The following is a 20,145-nucleotide window of genomic DNA, read 5'->3' on the forward strand; positions in this document are numbered from 1 at the left end:
AAAGTTATTTATTATTTTTAAAAGTAGAAATATATTATCTTCTTAAACAGACCATAAAGAAAAATACTCCCTCCGTCCCGTGCTACTCGCACGTTTGCTTTTCGGCTCGTCACAAAGTCCTTACACTATTTATAATGTAAGTTAGAATTAATGCATTTAATTAATATGTTAGTTTAAGTTAAGAGCTCTTTTATTAAGTGATGTCTCATTACACCTAAAATTCTTTTTTAATTACACAAAAAAATCAATCCCAAATTTACGGCCTAAAATGAAAAGTGCGAGTAGCATGGGACGGAGGGAGTATTAATCAATAATTATTTACATTCCTTAAAAATAATTCTCTAATACTACTATTTACTATTTTTTTTCTCTTTCTTTTTTTATTTTTCTCTTTTTTATTTACTACTTAATTCATTTCTTTCTTATTTTGTTAATCGTGCATTTAAAAAAAATTTAAAGATAGATATTGTACTATGTTAATGGTTTAATAACTAGAGATAATATGCGTTGAAAGTTTACTTCAGATGAGTATGCATTGAAGCTGCATTACCTGTAAAAAGTTAATTCTACCTAAATTATTGGCAAACTTTAAATTTACTCTTTTCCCGTAATTAGCATTGTGTAACAACTTAATAGTGTGATTACAGTTGTTAGTATTTTTAATTAGCTTTATAAAAAGGGAGAGTGAAGACTCGGCAGAAATGGGCGATCTCATCTCCGACCTTCTCTCTCTACAACAACACGCAACCACACATGCATTTTCAGCTTCCATGGTGTTTCTGAAATCACATGACAGGTGATTCACTGCTCTTCTCCAATAATTCCATCCATTTTTTTTTCTTTTTATTTGATTTGATTTTGTTTTGCTCCTGAACTGAGCTATCCAATTGACTATATTTGTTTCCATTTCCCCCCTTTTTCGGCCTAAGGTTTTTTTTCGTTTCCTAAGCTTTGTTTGTGGAAAAAAAACATTTTTAAGGGGAGTGTGTAATTTTTGGTGGTTTCGAATTGGTGGAGTGAAGTAGAATTGTTTATAGAAAATGAATTAATTTCCTTAAAAATATAAATTAATTAAACTGTATTGGGGATTAGCAAATACCCTCTGTTCTGTTTACTTGTTCAGTTACAGAATTCAATTATGGAATTATATGATTTTTTTTAAAGGCGAATCTACTAAGAGTGTTCTGGATTTTATATTCTACTAAGAAAGATCCTATTTTTATAGAATTGATTTCGGCTTCTCGAGATTATCTCTGCTGTTCTAATTGAATGCAATGGCTCCACCAAATGCAGTTTTAAATATGTGGGATATATGGATTGCATCTGATATATTTATAGAAGTTGTCAGTTTCAACTAAACTACCTGAGTTGGATTTGTATGGTGTGAATTTGCTGCAAGCTCATAGCAGTCAGATGTTTGCTAGTGTAGTGAGACAAGAAACTCTTACAAACTTTGTTGTAATGTTTGGTATGACTAAAGTGTAAAGAGATTTGATGGGGAGTTCTGATTTTCCCATCATTTGTTTGGTTCATGAGGCTATATAGATGATATTGATAATCCTTAATTGATATGAATCCCTTAGTTTGTAAGGCACTGTTGGTTGATTCGGACTGAGCTCAGTGACTGCGATGCAAAGATTTTTGCTTGTTCTCAGTTTCAATTTCATGATGCTTCATATGGAGTCCATTATATTAGTGATTACTTCTGCTTTGGCTTTTTCTCACTTGATTTGTGATTTTTGGCATCGAATTATTGTTTGAGTTACTTGAACTTGGGCCTAAATCATGCATTCACAATATTATCCCCAATTCCATTTGAAATGATTTAAAAGGAGAAAAAGTGAGTTGTTCTGAATTGGATCCGCTTCTTGGCTTAACGAATACATTCATGTGTGCTTCAACTATAAAATGTCGTCAATTCATGTTATGTCAGAATGGTGAAGTTCTTTGAATTCTTTATTTATCTTATGTTCTGAGTCTTCTGGCCTCATTTTTTTATAGTGAAGAAACTACCTACAATTTGTTGATTGTTTTGTCTGACCGGCCTCTTAAATTGTGCAGATCACGCTTGGTAGAACCATGAACTGCATGTAAGTTGTTCGTACTAATAAAGGCCGTCCATATGCTGGCCCCAAGTTCACGGTCCCCCTCTAGGCGGACTTCTCGAAAGTTCCATTGTATGTTACAGTTCATACTCGGTTCCATTTGTGTTGTAGGATTCATTTCATATTTTCAGACGATCTCCTACTTTTTACGCCCCCTTTGGGATGTTCCTCCGCCCCAGTTTGAGCATTTGCCCCATTATTACGCTGAAAATGTTTCCATGGAAAATCTCTGCCGTGCCCATGGTTGGTCTGTACTCTCTGAACCACGTCGTGTCTTTGACGCGATTATATTCAGCAATGAATTAGACTTGCTAGAAATTAGGTGGAAAGAACTATACCCTTACGTTACTAAATTTGTCATCTTGGAAGCCAACACTACCTTCACAGGTATCCCAAAGCCTCTCTTCTTTGCTGAGAATCGTGGCAGATTCGCCTTTGCTGAGAGCAAGATAATCCACGGTGTCTTTCCTGGCCGCGTTGCTGCAGACGGGTCGCGTGAAGACCCATTCAAACTCGAAGAAGAACAACGTATATCTATGAATTATCTACTTCGTGGCCTTGCTGGTATATCTTATGGCGACCTCCTAATCATATCGGATGCAGACGAAATACCGAGCCCTCACACCATCAAATTGCTGCAGTGGTGTGCTGAAATACCCCATGTTCTTCATTTGGAAATGAGGAATTATCTATACTCGTTCGAGTTCCCAGTGGATTACAGCAGCTGGCGTGCGACTGCCCATGTTTTTGGCCCCTGGACCCAATACAAACACTCCCGTCAAACTGATGCTCTCCTCTCAGATTCAGGCTGGCACTGCAGCTTCTGCTTCCGGTATCTAAGTGAATTCGTGTTCAAAATGACAGCGTACAGCCACGCAGAGCGGGTGAGGAGTGAAGATTTCTTGAAGCATTCAAGGATTCAGAAGCTAATCTGCAAGGGCGATGATCTGTTTGACATGCTGCCAGAGGAGTATACTTTCAAGAACTTGATCAAGAAGATGGGATCAATACCCCGGTCGGCCTCTGCTGTCCATGTCCCGGCTTACTTGATAGAGAAAGTGGACAAGTTTAGGTTTCTTTTGCCTGGAGGTTGTTCTCGTTCACCTGGATGACCCCGTGTCCCTAGATTTCTTCTGCCTGGAGACCCAATGATACCGTCACCCTAGGTTTCTTCTACCTGGAGGTTGTTCTTGATTATCCGGATGAGCAAAATGAGTCCATTAGCATGTTTAAGCATCCCTGCACAATCAGGTGGGTGAAGCATATTGCATATGCTGGAACTCAAAGAGTCAGCAGCAGATGCTTTGTTAAAAGGTTAGCTACCTCACAGGTATTTTCCTTAGTATGTTGTACTCCTTGCTAGAATACTTGTAATTTTATCACTATTCATTCATGCTTATTGCGGTATTTTACTTATTTATAAAGAATGAGTTTGAGCATAACATGTCATCTATTTAATTTCTCATATTTATGAAGAAGGGAGGGAGGCAGTCATAAATTTAGACATCAAAAGTCTCTTTGTATGCAATTCATTAGAATTCTTAATAATAATATTAGGTTGTTCAGTTAACAAGATTGTACACCACTATTCGATATGTAGTGTGTTTAGTTCATAACATTGAATTCCACAACTTAATTTTAGATGGATGATAATGTGATTATCTCGCCTTTAGTTCTTGGACTTTTAAAATATCCCCAGACAACCATTGACTAAGCGTTTATCTCGAAAATGGTCATTTTTCACTGTTTTGGGTCGAAAATACCCTTTTGAGCATTTGGGCAATTTGGTCTTTTTATACTTTTAACATATTAAATCTGATATTATTTCAGTGATGTATTAAATCTGATATTATTTCAAAATTATCATTCTTTTTCCCTTTTACTATCCTTCACTTTGTTTCTTTATTTCAATATTAGATTTAATTTTATAAAATTAAATTTTAAATTTCAATTTTAAATATCAAATTTTTTTATTAATTATTAAAATTACTATTAAATAACAAATTAATAGTTTTATTCATTATTTGATAGTGTCTAATATTTAATCAATAAGGTATGACGACGCCTTAGTTTTAATCAATATTTAATAGTTTTAATAATAAATAGATCATATAACACGATTTATTCTGAAATAAATATGCATCTAATGTAAGACTAATATAATTTTCGTTTATTAATTTGAAAACAATCAAAATTAACTAGAAAATTTCAACAAAAATTCTCCTATATCAAATTTTTAGTAGTATCAAATTTTTAGTCAACTTCATAATATTTAATCACAAGCAATTATAACAACCGAACGAAGGCTAAATAGAATAGCTCTTATTTTTCCATCATGATTAATATGTACTTCTTCAATTCAGCTGAACATTATATTAAATAACAAAAATTAATACTTTTAATCAATATTTATAGTGTCCATGAATTAATAGTTTTAATTAAAAAAATTATTGAAATTTAAAAATCAAAATTTAAAATTTAATTTTATAAAATTAAGTCTAATATTGAAATAAAGAAACAAAGTGAAGGATGACAAAAGAGAAGAAGAATGATAATTTTGAAATAATATCAGATTTAGTACATCACTGCAATAATATCAGATTTAAAATGTTAAAATGTAAAAAGACCAAATTGCCCAAATGCTCAAAATGGTATTTTAGACCCAAAACGGTGAAAATGACCATTTTCGAGATAAACGATTAGTCCGCGATTGTCTGGAGATATTTTAAAAGTCCAAGGACTAGGGGCGAATGAAGTTACAATCAAATATTTCCAACTTTTAGACTGTTCAATGTTTTTAAATCAATACAATATCTAAAACATGTGAATTTCTGTAATAATCGAAATCCATTCATGACTAATTCAATGCTTGGCATGCATGATTCACCATCCTAAACATGATTGTCCTCTCCATAAATATGTAAACGTTGATGAATATCACAAACAATGGCAGCAAATATATTGGCAAAACAAATTATAGCAAGGTAGGCTTTCAAGGCACAATCATCCGGGGGAGCGAGTACAGCCACCGGGCAGGAGATACCTAAACTTATCCGCGTTCTGAATCACGTAGGCAGGAACATGAACAGCAGAGGCGGAACGAGGTAGTGATCCCAACCTCTTGATCAAGTTCTTGAAAGTGTATTCCTCTGGCAGCATGTCAAACAGATCATCCCCATCGCAGATTTTCTTCTGAATCCTCGAATGATCCAAGAAGTCCTTGCGCCTCACCCTGTCCGCGTGACTGTATGCTTGCATTTTGAACACGAATTCGCTCATGTATCGGAAGCAGAAGCTGCAGTGCCAGCCAGAGTCAGCAAGGAGGACATCAGTTTGGCGCGAGTGTCTGTACTGCGTCCACTGGCTGAAAACATGAGCAGTTGGGTGCCAATTGGTGTAGTCGTCTTGGAACTCGAACGAATACACATAGTTCGTCATCTCTAGATGAAGCACGGGAGGTATCTCCTCGCACCACTGCAGTAGCTTAACGGTATGAGGAGTTGGTATCTCATCAGTATCCCCAACAATCAGAAGGTCACCAGGTGCTATACCGGCCAGGCGAAGCAAATGGTTCATAGCTAGGCGCTGCTGTGCCTCGACTTTGAATGGCTGGTGAGAGCGGTGTGTGGCAAGGCGGCCAGGGAACAGACCGTGGGCGATCTTTCCCTCAGCAAAGGCAAATCTGTTGCGATTCTCAGCGAAGAACAGAGGCTTGGGGATGCCTGTGAAGGTAGCGTTGGATTCCAAGATGACAAATTTAGTGACATAAGGGTAGAGCTCGTTCCACCTGATTTCTAGCAAGTCCAGTTCATTGCTGAATATGATTGCATCAAAGACACGGCGTGGCTCAGATCGCAGGGACCAGCCATGGAGACGGCATAGATGGTCCATGGAAACGTTTTCTGCGTAATAATGTGGTAAATAGTGGTCAAATGGGAGTGGAGGAGTATCCCAAAGAGGGCGGAACAAGTAGGAGATCTTCTCAGCATTTACTATGATTACAGCAACAGAAACGGATCCGATTATTATGAGTAACATGTGCCTGAAGTTTCTAGAAACGCGCCGAGAAGTCAGGCGTGACCGTGAGCTCGAGGCCATCCTGTGATCTGTATGGTTAAACATGTAAATATTATAAGCACTTAAAAATGAGGTTAGAGCATGAAACATAAATCTTAAACTTCCCCATTCAGAGACAACATGGTGAAAGATAAATACTGTTGGAGAGCATTGTGCAAAGGAGTCTTACAGAATTATGTGGATGGAAACGCCGCTAAAAACATTCTCCAAACCGATATATACAGTATTTGAAATTTGGATGCAAAGAAATATAAATATAAATATAAATGGACAGAAAAGGAGAGTGATTGGAATATAGGAATAAATTGATAAAACGTCTATATCAATTTATGCAAATTGGCAATTTATAATTAATTACTCTCTAAAAATTTGAATTAATAACCACCTATGAATTATCTGTCATTTTGTTTTGCAATCCTTATCTAAAATTTTGTTTCTATTTTAGTCACAATGAATCAATTGCTTCGTTTACAATATAGGAGTAGTATTTACGGGATATTTTTTGTGGCATAATATTAAAGAAAATTATATTAAATGAATTAAGTGGAGATAAAATAAACAGATAAATGTATTATTTTTGCCATAAAAAATGGCTCAACTATATGACTCAAGAAGAAATATAACTCAACTACAATGAAACATAAATAGTAATTGTATAAAACACAGACTTGAACTTGATACCACACTCGCATGAGACGTCTCGTGCATAACATGTCCTCCATGTGGGACCGGGCTTTATAATAGTTTTTGTCCATTATTTATTACCACTCTTTCCAACCACAAAAATAGTTTCATTTTGACATTTTGGAATGTTCACAAATAATAGTCTTATTTCTAAAAATAGAAAGTTTTTCGCCCATACTTTACTCACTTTTTCCCATTTTCTCTCCTACTTTACCTACCTTTTCTCCTTCGCCCTTACTTTATCAATTTCTCATTATAATCGTGCCACAAATGAGACTATTTTTTATGGACGGATGAAGTATTATATTATATTATATTTTTTTTCATTTTCTTTTTAGATTTTGGCTCTAATAGTTCTAACATAAAATAATGCTTTATGTAATATTTGTAATTATATACAAAAAACTTTAATTTTTAAAAATTTTAGCAATATTATTTTACTTTTTGATTATGTAATTTTATTATGTTATAATAATGTAATTTTCAGTTTTAGTGAATATTACTTATATGTTTAATCAAATCGTATATCAATATCAATATAATTATAATATAAAAGTAATGCATCCAATTTCCTTTTCTCTATCTTTATTATTAATGTAGTTATATTTTTCCTTCTATATTAATATATTCAAATATATTTTTTTCTCTCTTAATTTAACACACTAAATAAAATTTTCTATAATTTCATATTATCCTACAAGTACAACATATTTAGTAAAACGAGGAAAGTTTTAAGAAATGAGAAATTTGAATTGTAGCCATGAAGTACTCCTAAATACAGTACTTTGTGATGGTAAATGTATTTACAATAAATGCTTTTGTACATTAAATTAATTGTGATACTCATTTATTGTTTTTTTTTTTTTGAAATAGGTAAAAAGAGTAGATTTATTTTTACTGCAAGTAAAAGAAGAAGCATCCTAGGGTAGGGTCAGTGTTAACAACCAACCCGTGACAAATTACACTAAATTTCAGAATACAAAAACTAACCCAAAGTCCAAACCCGTGAACGCCGAAATTTCACTGTCGGCACCGACGCCGCATAAAAAACAAATCTAGCTACACGCGCCACCCCGAGCCTCGACTTGGCCCCGTCGATCAGGATCCGGTGGTTCTGCTGCTGGAAGCTCGCTATCACGTTCAGCGCCGAGTTCACCGCCATCGCCAGGCACGCCGTGCTCCCCGCGCTGCTCCGGATCACGAAGTTCTCCTGCGGCAGCGTCACGTTCATCCCCGAGAACATGAACGTCATCGTCGGCAGGCTGATCGCCCCGCTGTAGCACGTGTCGAACCCTCCCAGCGACGTAACCGTCGCGCCTCGCATCCTCCGCCGCACCTCGTCCCTCACCGCCACGTACGCCGGCTTCACCAGGATCGTGAACACCGTCCCTGAATCGAAAACGGTGCCGGCGCCGGTGTTGGGGTCGAAGGCGAAGGCGGATGGGGGAATGTCGAGGACCTTTCTCCCGACTCTGATGGCGAGGAGATTGACATAGTAGAGAGATGATCGCCTAGGGTTCCTCAGAAGTGGAGTGGTTTTGATTCTGATGGGCTGGCTGTGGGGCCCCAACCGGCGAAGTTGACGGACTTGTAGCCCGTGATACTCATTTATTGTGGCTGTGAAGTACTTGTAGAATGCAGTAATTATTGTGCTTTTGTAGAATGTATTAGGAATAAATGCTTTTGTACATAAAATTGCTTGTGAGATTCTTTTATTATATTTTTCCATTTTTTATTATTTGTCTTAGATTTTTATTTTTGTACATCCTTTATTAATTGGCCATTAATTATTTTTACTCATATTTTATTAATACTTATATTAATATATCAAAGTGAAATTCACATTCCATTACCTTTTCCAATATATTTTTCTTTATACGGAGTATATTTTAAAATTTATACCAGAGTTAAAATGAGACTCATATTATATTGGAGGACGAGGGGAATAATTGGAAGTTACTTATAGTAGTTCACTACTTTAGCTAATGCCCTTAAGTATAGAATGTCCACTTTTCAAAATTACTGAAAAGATAGGATATGATAATTTTTGTGAAAAGCTTTTTCTCTCGAAAATAATACTCCTTCCATCTCAAAGTAAATGTCACAATTGGGTGATGACACATGGTTTTAACAAATGTTTTGTGTATTAAGTGGAGAGAAAAATATATTTTTATATATCAATGTATAAGAGAACTTTTTTCAAAAAGAAAATATGATATTTTTAATATAGGAAACTACTTGAAATGACTAGAGCTCTCCTAATTGATTCCAAGGTCCCAAAATCGTTTTGGCTCGAAGCCCTAGCTACCTCGGTCTACACCTTGAACCGCCTTCCAACACAGGGTCTGGACAAAAAAACACGCATCCAAGTTCTATCAACCCATACAGAACTTGCATTACCACTCACACTTGAACTCAGAATTTTCGGATGCTCTGTCTTCATTCACATCCCAAAAATTGAACGAACCAAGGTTTCATCATGTGCGATAAAAGGAGTGTTTGTTGGATATGAAATGCACCAAAAAGGGTACTGTTGCTATGATCAAAAATCCAAACGAATGTTCGTTACGATGAACTGTGACTTCATAGAAAATGAATATTTTTACCACCAACTTACGGTCGGGGGGGAGAAAGATCATGAAACCGAAATTGTTGACCCACTAAGTTTGCTTCCTACTCAGAGCATCCACAATGGCGGCGAGCGACCGGCTAGCCGATCTCCGGCACTCGCCGGTTCGCTCGCCGAACGATTGTAACCGGTGAGCTCCATTTCGGTGAAAAAATCAGCGAGCGCACGCCGATCCGCTAGCAAAATTTTCTTATTTTTTTTATTTTTGAAACACTATATATACGCGCTTTGCACGTCATTTTCATTCGCACCACTTGTTTTAACGAGTACTTTCTCTATCTTAATTTCTGTACAAGATCAACAACGTGAAATGAAGAACAACAACGAAGGTACTCTAATGACGAGCGGGTCTCAAACTCCCCCGAGACCCATGGGAGGTGTATAGGGTCCGATGCCAGGGTACTACAACATGTACCCGTGGCAGCAGATGATGCCCGGGATGACAGCCGGGAGGAGTATGTCGGGGGGTTACCGGCGATGCCGGAGTGGGCACCCGGGATGCAGACGATGCCGGGGGGTACCGGCGATGCTGGGAACGCCGGGAGGGGGGGGGACAACGTCTATCGCCTCAGTTTTGATTTTTCGACTGCTTCTTCGCACACGTCGACCCCAACGGAGGCGCAGTTCACGCAATATGAGACTTTCTCCGTAGAGGAGTTGGGGTTTGATCTTCTCGGTGTTCCGGAAACTCCCGTTCTGACGGGGGGAGTAGGGCGGGGTCGGGGCTCCCCAAAGAAGAAGGGCAAGGGGAAGGGCAAGAGGGTCGGCGAGTCGTCACAGCCGGGTGAGGATGACTGCTCGGTATGGAGGAAGTGGACGGATGCGGAGAACGTCGCGCTGTCCAAGGCGTGGGTGAGTGTTTGTGATGATCCCCTCACTTCGAACAATCAGAGGATCGTCAACATGTGGGCCAAAATAGCAGCAGCCTACAAGGCATTTTGCCCGGAGGGGAGGCCGCTCACCGGGAAGGAGTGCCGAAAGGCGTGGGACCGAATCAGGGCGCCTGGGGTCTCCTGATTTTCGGGCTTGTACGCCAACGCCCTCCGCATGCAGAGCAGTGGCCAAACGGAGGATGACTGCAGGAGGATAGCGGAGAAAGCCTTCCCCCAGCCCGGGTTGTATAAGGAGTTCACCTACTGAAACTGCTATGAGGTGCTGAACGACTCCGAGAAGTTCCGGGCAGGTGTCGACGCTGGCTGGCCGAAGAAGCAACGACTGGACTATACAGGTGATTACAGCGGCAGCAGCGATGATTCCCACGACCTCCCCAAGGGTGCTCAGGAGCTCTCGTCCCATCCATCGTTCGCTCACCGAACTCGCCCGATTGGTCAAAGGCAGACGCAACGAGAGGCGAGAGGGGGCTCCGGGGGGTCCCAGGAGGTCCAGTCGGCATCCCCCCTTGGCCAGTCGACAGAGGATCTTAAATTCTTCGCGCGTCAACAAACGCGTGCTCAGATGGTCAAAATCTTAGCCGATTGGAAGGCGGCAGAGGACCCCGAGGAGAAGAGCTTTCTTCACGCATTGCTCGTGAGCATGCGTGACGATTTGAAGGCCACCGCGGCACGTGGGGGGGGTATCGGCGGCAACGGAGGCGGCGGCGACGGTGGCGACGGGGGCGACGGAGACGAGGAGTGAGGCGGATGTCGGTTTTTTTTATATAATGTAATTTTTTAAAAATTAATGTATTAATTTTAATGTACTTTTTTTAAAAATTAATGTATTTTTTAATGTATTTTTTTAATTTAAATAATATTATTGAATTTTTCTGTATCTGTGTCGTAAATTTAATTCCGTATTTTGTGTGATTGTCAATTATTATTTGTTTTATATAATTTGGAGTGATGTGGCTAGGCTATTGCTGTGCTATTTGCTTGTCCTGATGATGTGACAGGAGGATTTTTAGTGCTGATGATTTGGCAGGAGGAGTTTGTGGCTGAGCTATGGCTGGGCGAAAACCATTGTGGATGCTCTCATATCACAAACCCTACCACTAGCCCGAACCCTGGCCAATTGCCGAGTCCTGTTCGAGAAGAGAATCCAACAGAGAAGGTTAGCATTACCGCCGAGCCCGTCTCTGATACTCCAGTTGAGTCCATCAAGATCAGTGACATCGTTGCAATACAATCCCCAATCGATATTCCTGAGGTAAGAGAAGCTCCTGACCCTAGTAAAATTCATTGGGTTGAAACTAACCATGATCACAGCAAAGAACCTGGGGCGAGCACAAGTAGGCAAAAGCGAAATCTACCACCAAGGAGTACTAGAGGAGTACAAAAAAAAAAATACTCCCCCGACTGGAAGGGACGAAAGACACAATACTCCATTGTGAATTCGGTGAAAGCTCAGATGACTGGAATGGCGAAAGTTTTTGAAGCAGCGTTATACGAGGAAGAGATTCCTCACTTTGTGGAGGAAGCAATGAAGCATAAGCATTGGAGGGATGCCATGAAACGAGAAATGGATGCATTGCTAAAAAACAACACTTGGGAAAAGTGTGAATTGCCCAAAGGAAAAAGACCTGTAAGGTGTAGGTGGACCTTTACTATCAAAAGACGAGCTGATGGATCAATCGAGAGGTACAAAGCCAGACTGGTCGCAAATGGATACACCTAGACCTACGGGGTAGACAATGCTGAGACCTTCTCACCAGTGGCAAAAATGAGCACTGTAAGAATCCTACTATATATTGCCGCAAATCAGAATTGGCCACTTCACCAATTTGATTTCACCAATGCCTTCCTCCACGGAGAACTGAAGAAGGAAGAAAAAGTATGTATGGAGGTCCCACCTGGATATTCAGACGAGTTTGCACATGGACAAGTCTGTCGTCTAAAGAAACCTCTATATGGCTTAAAGCAGTCCCCAAGGGTGGGTTGGGAGATTCTGCCAAGCAATGGAGAAGTATGGCTACCGACAAAGTGACTCCGATCACACTCTGTTCCTCAAGAAAAAAGGTAACAAAATGACATGTCTCCTTATATATGTGGATGACATGATTATTACAAGAAATGATACGAAAGAAATCAAGGGGCTGAGAGCAAACTTGTTCAAAGAGTTTGAGATGAAGGATCTAGGTGCGTTGAAGTACTTTCTCGGAATTGAGGTCCTAAGATCTGAAAAGGGCATATTTCTACAACAAAAGAAGTATGTGCTTGATCTTTTGGCAGAAACCGACCTACTTAACTGCAAGCCAGCTGAGACAGCCATGGTACAAAATCATGGTCTGAAGATAGAAGAGGGAGCACAAGTCACCGACAGAGAACGTTATGAACGCTTAGTTGGGAAGCTAATCTACCTTGCTCATACCAGACCGAATGTATCCTACACTGTTGGAGTAATAAGCCAGTTTATGCACAACCCATAGGAGGAGCACATGAATGCAGCGATGAGGGTGGTAAGATACCCGAAGGGCACAGTAGGGTATGGAATTTTGCTGAAAAGTGAAGGGCATTAGGAAGTCTCGGGATACACTGATGCTGACGGTGTAAGTAATCTGATTTACCAAAAGTCTACTGCCGGATACTTCACATTTATAGGCGATAACCTTGTCACTTGGAGGAGCAAAAAGCAGAAAGTTGTGGCACTTTCTAGCACTGAAGCAGAATTCCAAGGTGTAAAAAGTGGAATCACCGAAATACTGTGGATCCGAAGACTACTGACAGAGATTGGCTTTCCACCTACACAGAAAAACAAATTATTTTGTGACAATAAGACAGCAATCAGCATAGCCGGAAACCCTGTCCAACATGATCGCACAAAGCATGTGGAGATTGACCGCCATTTCATCAAGGAGAAGATTGAAAAAGGGATCATTGACTTACCATTCGTTCGATCAGAAGACCAACGGGCATATATTCTAACCAAAGCAGTCAACTCAAGGATGTTTAAAGAAGTACTGAACAAGCTAAGTATCGGAGATGCCGTCACATAGTTTGAGGGGGGAGTGTTAGAATATAGAGAGATTGTTAGGCTCAGGGAGAGTAATATTTATGATGTTATTAAGTCCCAAGAAGTGTAGAGTTCATATGCTCTCCAACACCCTTATAAATACATGTTGGATATCACAAAATATAACAGAAAATTATCCCAATAATGTCTACTGCTTCTTCCTCTCGGTTATCCAATTGAATAGAATGTCCATAGTTCAAAATTATTGAAAAGATGGGATATGATAATTTTTGTGAAAAGTTTTTTTCTCGAAAATAATACTCATTCCATCTCAAGGCAAATGTCACAATTGGGTGATGACACATGATTTTAACAAATGTTTTGTGTATTACGTGGATAGAAAAATATATTTTTATATATCAATGTAAGAGAGAACTTTTTTCAAAAAGAAAATATGATATTTTTACCAATTTCTAAATTTTGCATTAGAACTCATGCCGTCCACTAATTTTGCATTAAAACAGTTGTCGCCCACTAATGAGACTATTTTTGGCGTGTGGCACGGACTAATATTTTTCAAAAGTTTTCCATACAATTGATTTTTTCCCAAAAATAGTTATAATAAGATAAATATGTAATATTTAATATAATTTTAGAATCATTCAACTAACGTAGTATATCCGAACCGAATATCCAAACCGATCCAAAACCAAAAATTTAAAATTCGGTTCGGTTAGTTCAGTTTTTCGGTTCGGTACGATTTTAGAATTTTGAAAATTCAGTTTTTCGGTTCGGTTAGGGCGAAAAAAACCGAATAACCAAATTATATATATATATATATATATATACATACACTATTATTTAAATATATTTAAAAATAAAACCCTAAAACATTAACAACAATCGTGTGTTTTCTCTCAGACCCAAAATCTCTCCACCTCTCACCAAGCCGTTGCTTCCAGCGGCCAGCTCCGGCCCTGTCCAATGTTTCCAACTTTTAGACTGTTCAATGTTTTTAAATCAATACAATATCTAAAACATGTGAATTTCTGTAATAATCCAAATCCATTCATGACTAATTCAATGCTTGGCATGCATGATTCACCATCCTAAACATGATTGTCCTCTCCATAAATATGTAACCGTTGATGAATATCACAAACAATGGAAGCAAATATGATACCAAAAACATGTAAATGTTAGCACCTAAAAATTATCGTGGGAAGTATAAATATGATGCATATGATTGCAAGTCCAGTTCATTGCTGAATATGAACTGGACTTGCTAGAAGTCAGGTGGAAGGAGCTCTATCCTTATGTCACTAAATTTGTCATCTTGGAATCCAACGCTACCTTCACAGGCATCCCCAAGCCTCTGTTCTTTGCTGAGAATCGCAACAGATTTGCCTTTGCTGAGGGAAAGATCGCCCACGGTCTGTTCCCTGGCCGCCTTTGCTGAGGGAAAAAGTTCTCTTATACATTGATATATAAAAATATATTTTTCTCTCCACTTAATACACAAAACATTTGTTAAAACCATGTGTCATCACCCAATTGTGACATTTACTTTGAGATGGAAGGAGTATTATTTTCGAGAGAAAAAGCTTTTCACAAAAATTATCATATCCTATCTTTTCAGTAATTTTGAAAAGTGGACATTCTATACTTAAGGGCATTAGCTAAAGTAGTGAACTACTATAAGTAACTTCCAATTATTCCCCTCGTCCTCCAATATAATATGAGTCTCATTTTAACTCTGGTATAAATTTTAAAATATACTCCGTATAAAGAAAAATATATTGGAAAAGGTAATGGAATGTGAATTTCACTTTGATATATTAATATAAGTATTAATAAAATATGAGTAAAAATAATTAATGGCCAATTAATAAAGGATGTACAAAAATAAAAATCTAAGACAAATAATAAAAAATGGAAAAATATAATAAAAGAATCTCACAAGCAATTTTATGTACAAAAGCATTTATTCCTAATACATTCTACAAAAGCACAATAATTACTGCATTCTACAAGTACTTCACAGCCACAATAAATGAGTATCACGGGCTACAAGTCCGTCAACTTCGCCGGTTGGGGCCCCACAGCCAGCCCATCAGAATCAAAACCACTCCACTTCTGAGGAACCCTAGGCGATCATCTCTCTACTATGTCAATCTCCTCGCCATCAGAGTCGGGAGAAAGGTCCTCGACATTCCCCCATCCGCCTTCGCCTTCGACCCCAACACCGGCGCCGGCACCGTTTTCGATTCAGGGACGGTGTTCACGATCCTGGTGAAGCCGGCGTACGTGGCGGTGAGGGACGAGGTGCGGCGGAGGATGCGAGGCGCGACGGTTACGTCGCTGGGAGGGTTCGACACGTGCTACAGCGGGGCGATCAGCCTGCCGACGATGACGTTCATGTTCTCGGGGATGAACGTGACGCTGCCGCAGGAGAACTTCGTGATCCGGAGCAGCGCGGGGAGCACGGCGTGCCTGGCGATGGCGGTGAACTCGGCGCTGAACGTGATAGCGAGCTTCCAGCAGCAGAACCACCGGATCCTGATCGACGGGGCCAAGTCGAGGCTCGGGGTGGCGCGTGTAGCTAGATTTGTTTTTTATGCGGCGTCGGTGCCGACAGTGAAATTTCGGCGTTCACGGGTTTGGACTTTGGGTTAGTTTTTGTATTCTGAAATTTAGTGTAATTTGTCACGGGTTGGTTGTTAACACTGACCCTACCCTAGGATGCTTCTTCTTTTACTTGCAGTAAAAATAAATCTACTCTTTTTACCTATTTCAAAAAAAAAAAAACAATAAATGAGTATCACAATTAATTTAATGTACAAAAGCATTTATTGTAAATACATTTACCATCACAAAGTACTGTATTTAGGAGTACTTCATGGCTACAATTCAAATTTCTCATTTCTTAAAACTTTCCTCGTTTTACTAAATATGTTGTACTTGTAGGATAATATGAAATTATAGAAAATTTTATTTAGTGTGTTAAATTAAGAGAGAAAAAAATATATTTGAATATATTAATATAGAAGGAAAAATATAACTACATTAATAATAAAGATAGAGAAAAGGAAATTGGATGCATTACTTTTATATTATAATTATATTGATATTGATATACGATTTGATTAAACATATAAGTAATATTCACTAAAACTGAAAATTACATTATTATAACATAATAAAATTACATAATCAAAAAGTAAAATAATATTGCTAAAATTTTTAAAAATTAAAGTTTTTTGTATATAATTACAAATATTACATAAAGCATTATTTTATGTTAGAACTATTAGAGCCAAAATCTAAAAAGAAAATGAAAAAAAATATAATATAATATAATACTTCATCCGTCCATAAAAAATAGTCTCATTTGTGGCACGATTATAATGAGAAATTGATAAAGTAAGGGCGAAGGAGAAAAGGTAGGTAAAGTAGGAGAGAAAATGGGAAAAAGTGAGTAAAGTATGGGCGAAAAACTTTCTATTTTTAGAAATAAGACTATTATTTGTGAACATTCCAAAATGTCAAAATGAAACTATTTTTGTGGTTGGAAAGAGTGGTAATAAATAATGGACAAAAACTATTATAAAGCCCGGTCCCACATGGAGGACATGTTATGCACGAGACGTCTCATGCGAGTGTGGTATCAAGTTCAAGTCTGTGTTTTATACAATTACTATTTATGTTTCATTGTAGTTGAGTTATATTTCTTCTTGAGTCATATAGTTGAGCCATTTTTTATGGCAAAAATAATACATTTATCTGTTTATTTTATCTCCACTTAATTCATTTAATATAATTTTCTTTAATATTATGCCACAAAAAATATCCCGTAAATACTACTCCTATATTGTAAACGAAGCAATTGATTCATTGTGACTAAAATAGAAACAAAATTTTAGATAAGGATTGCAAAACAAAATGACAGATAATTCATAGGTGGTTATTAATTCAAATTTTTAGAGAGTAATTAATTATAAATTGCCAATTTGCATAAATTGATATAGACGTTTTATCAATTTATTCCTATATTCCAATCACTCTCCTTTTCTGTCCATTTATATTTATATTTATATTTCTTTGCATCCAAATTTCAAATACTGTATATATCGGTTTGGAGAATGTTTTTAGCGGCGTTTCCATCCACATAATTCTGTAAGACTCCTTTGCACAATGCTCTCCAACAGTATTTATCTTTCACCATGTTGTCTCTGAATGGGGAAGTTTAAGATTTATGTTTCATGCTCTAACCTCATTTTTAAGTGCTTATAATATTTACATGTTTAACCATACAGATCACAGGATGGCCTCGAGCTCACGGTCACGCCTGACTTCTCGGCGCGTTTCTAGAAACTTCAGGCACATGTTACTCATAATAATCGGATCCGTTTCTGTTGCTGTAATCATAGTAAATGCTGAGAAGATCTCCTACTTGTTCCGCCCTCTTTGGGATACTCCTCCACTCCCATTTGACCACTATTTACCACATTATTACGCAGAAAACGTTTCCATGGACCATCTATGCCGTCTCCATGGCTGGTCCCTGCGATCTGAGCCACGCCGTGTCTTTGATGCAATCATATTCAGCAATGAACTGGACTTGCTAGAAATCAGGTGGAACGAGCTCTACCCTTATGTCACTAAATTTGTCATCTTGGAATCCAACGCTACCTTCACAGGCATCCCCAAGCCTCTGTTCTTCGCTGAGAATCGCAACAGATTTGCCTTTGCTGAGGGAAAGATCGCCCACGGTCTGTTCCCTGGCCGCCTTGCCACACACCGCTCTCACCAGCCATTCAAAGTCGAGGCACAGCAGCGCCTAGCTATGAACCATTTGCTTCGCCTGGCCGGTATAGCACCTGGTGACCTTCTGATTGTTGGGGATACTGATGAGATACCAACTCCTCATACCGTTAAGCTACTGCAGTGGTGCGAGGAGATACCTCCCGTGCTTCATCTAGAGATGACGAACTATGTGTATTCGTTCGAGTTCCAAGACGACTACACCAATTGGCACCCAACTGCTCATGTTTTCAGCCAGTGGACGCAGTACAGACACTCGCGCCAAACTGATGTCCTCCTTGCTGACTCTGGCTGGCACTGCAGCTTCTGCTTCCGATACATGAGCGAATTCGTGTTCAAAATGCAAGCATACAGTCACGCGGACAGGGTGAGGCGCAAGGACTTCTTGGATCATTCGAGGATTCAGAAGAAAATCTGCGATGGGGATGATCTGTTTGACATGCTGCCAGAGGAATACACTTTCAAGAACTTGATCAAGAGGTTGGGATCACTACCTCGTTCCGCCTCTGCTGTTCATGTTCCTGCCTACGTGATTCAGAACGCGGATAAGTTTAGGTATCTCCTGCCCGGTGGCTGTACTCGCTCCCCCGGATGATTGTGCCTTGAAAGCCTACCTTGCTATAATTTGTTTTGCCAATATATTTGCTGCCATTGTTTGTGATATTCATCAACGTTTACATATTTATGGAGAGGACAATCATGTTTAGGATGGTGAATCATGCATGCCAAGCATTGAATTAGTCATGAATGGATTTCGATTATTACAGAAATTCACATGTTTTAGATATTGTATTGATTTAAAAACATTGAACAGTCTAAAAGTTGGAAATATTTGATTGTAACTTCATTCGCCCCTAGTCCTTGGACTTTTAAAATATCTCCAGACAATCGCGGACTAATCGTTTATCTCGAAAATGGTCATTTTCACCGTTTTGGGTCTAAAATACCATTTTGAGCATTTGGGCAATTTGGTCTTTTTACATTTTAACATTTTAAATCTGATATTATTGCAGTGATGTACTAAATCTGATATTATTTCAAAATTATCATTCTTCTTCTCTTTTGTCATCCTTCACTTTGTTTCTTTATTTCAATATTAGACTTAATTTTATAAAATTAAATTTTAAATTTTGATTTTTAAATTTCAATAATTTTTTTTAATTAAAACTATTAATTCATGGACACTATAAATATTGATTAAAAGTATTAATTTTTGTTATTTAATATAATGTTCAGCTGAATTGAAGAAGTACATATTAATCATGATGGAAAAATAAGAGCTATTCTATTTAGCCTTCGTTCGGTTGTTATAATTGCTTGTGATTAAATATTATGAAGTTGACTAAAAATTTGATACTACTAAAAATTTGATATAGGAGAATTTTTGTTGAAATTTTCTAGTTAATTTTGATTGTTTTCAAATTAATAAACGAAAATTATATTAGTCTTACATTAGATGCATATTTATTTCAGAATAAATCGTGTTATATGATCTATTTATTATTAAAACTATTAAATATTGATTAAAACTAAGGCGTCGTCATACCTTATTGATTAAATATTAGACACTATCAAATAATGAATAAAACTATTAATTTGTTATTTAATAGTAATTTTAATAATTAATAAAAAAATTTGATATTTAAAAATTGAAATTTAAAATTTAATTTTATAAAATTAAATCTAATATTGAAATAAAGAAACAAAGTGAAGGATAGTAAAAGGGAAAAAGAATGATAATTTTGAAATAATATCAGATTTAATACATCACTGAAATAATATCAGATTTAATATGTTAAAAGTATAAAAAGTCCAAATTGCCCAAATGCTCAAAAGGATATTTTCGACCCAAAACAGCGAAAAATGAACATTTTCATGATAAACGCTTAGTCAATGGTTGTCTGGGGATATTTTAAAAGTCCAAGAACTAAAGGCGAG

The 20,145-nt window shown here is 37.8% G+C and overlaps 4 protein-coding genes across 4 annotated transcripts; 2 read left to right on the top strand and 2 right to left on the bottom strand.

The window, feature by feature from the left end:
* Positions 1-657: 657 nt before the first annotated feature.
* On the top strand, positions 658-3,547 carry LOC121748685 (beta-1,4-mannosyl-glycoprotein 4-beta-N-acetylglucosaminyltransferase-like). Its single transcript, XM_042143173.1, has 2 exons — positions 658-796; positions 2,062-3,547. Exon 2 carries the CDS (start codon positions 2,123-2,125, stop codon positions 3,215-3,217), a length of 1,095 nt encoding a protein of 364 aa, XP_041999107.1. The 5' UTR covers positions 658-796; positions 2,062-2,122; the 3' UTR covers positions 3,218-3,547.
* A 1,386-nt stretch (positions 3,548-4,933) lies between these two features.
* On the bottom strand, positions 4,934-6,431 carry LOC121748679 (beta-1,4-mannosyl-glycoprotein 4-beta-N-acetylglucosaminyltransferase-like). The gene is made up of 2 exons (XM_042143167.1): positions 6,352-6,431; positions 4,934-6,211 (listed from the first exon to the last, which is right to left on the bottom strand). The coding sequence occupies exon 2, from the start codon at positions 6,201-6,203 to the stop codon at positions 5,109-5,111; it is 1,095 nt and encodes a 364-aa protein (XP_041999101.1). The 5' UTR covers positions 6,204-6,211; positions 6,352-6,431; the 3' UTR covers positions 4,934-5,108.
* Positions 6,432-7,851: 1,420 nt separating this feature from the next.
* Positions 7,852-8,595, bottom strand: LOC121749270 (aspartyl protease AED3-like). Its single transcript, XM_042143856.1, has one exon. The coding sequence runs from the start codon at positions 8,593-8,595 to the stop codon at positions 7,852-7,854; it is 744 nt and encodes a 247-aa protein (XP_041999790.1).
* An 8,884-nt stretch (positions 8,596-17,479) lies between these two features.
* Positions 17,480-18,977, top strand: LOC121748680 (beta-1,4-mannosyl-glycoprotein 4-beta-N-acetylglucosaminyltransferase-like). Its single transcript, XM_042143168.1, has 2 exons — positions 17,480-17,559; positions 17,700-18,977. The coding sequence occupies exon 2, from the start codon at positions 17,708-17,710 to the stop codon at positions 18,800-18,802; it is 1,095 nt and encodes a 364-aa protein (XP_041999102.1). The 5' UTR covers positions 17,480-17,559; positions 17,700-17,707; the 3' UTR covers positions 18,803-18,977.
* Positions 18,978-20,145: the final 1,168 nt, after the last annotated feature.

Source organism: Salvia splendens, chromosome 9, assembly GCF_004379255.2.
Source record: "Salvia splendens isolate huo1 chromosome 9, SspV2, whole genome shotgun sequence".
Taxonomy (NCBI): domain Eukaryota; kingdom Viridiplantae; phylum Streptophyta; class Magnoliopsida; order Lamiales; family Lamiaceae; genus Salvia; species Salvia splendens.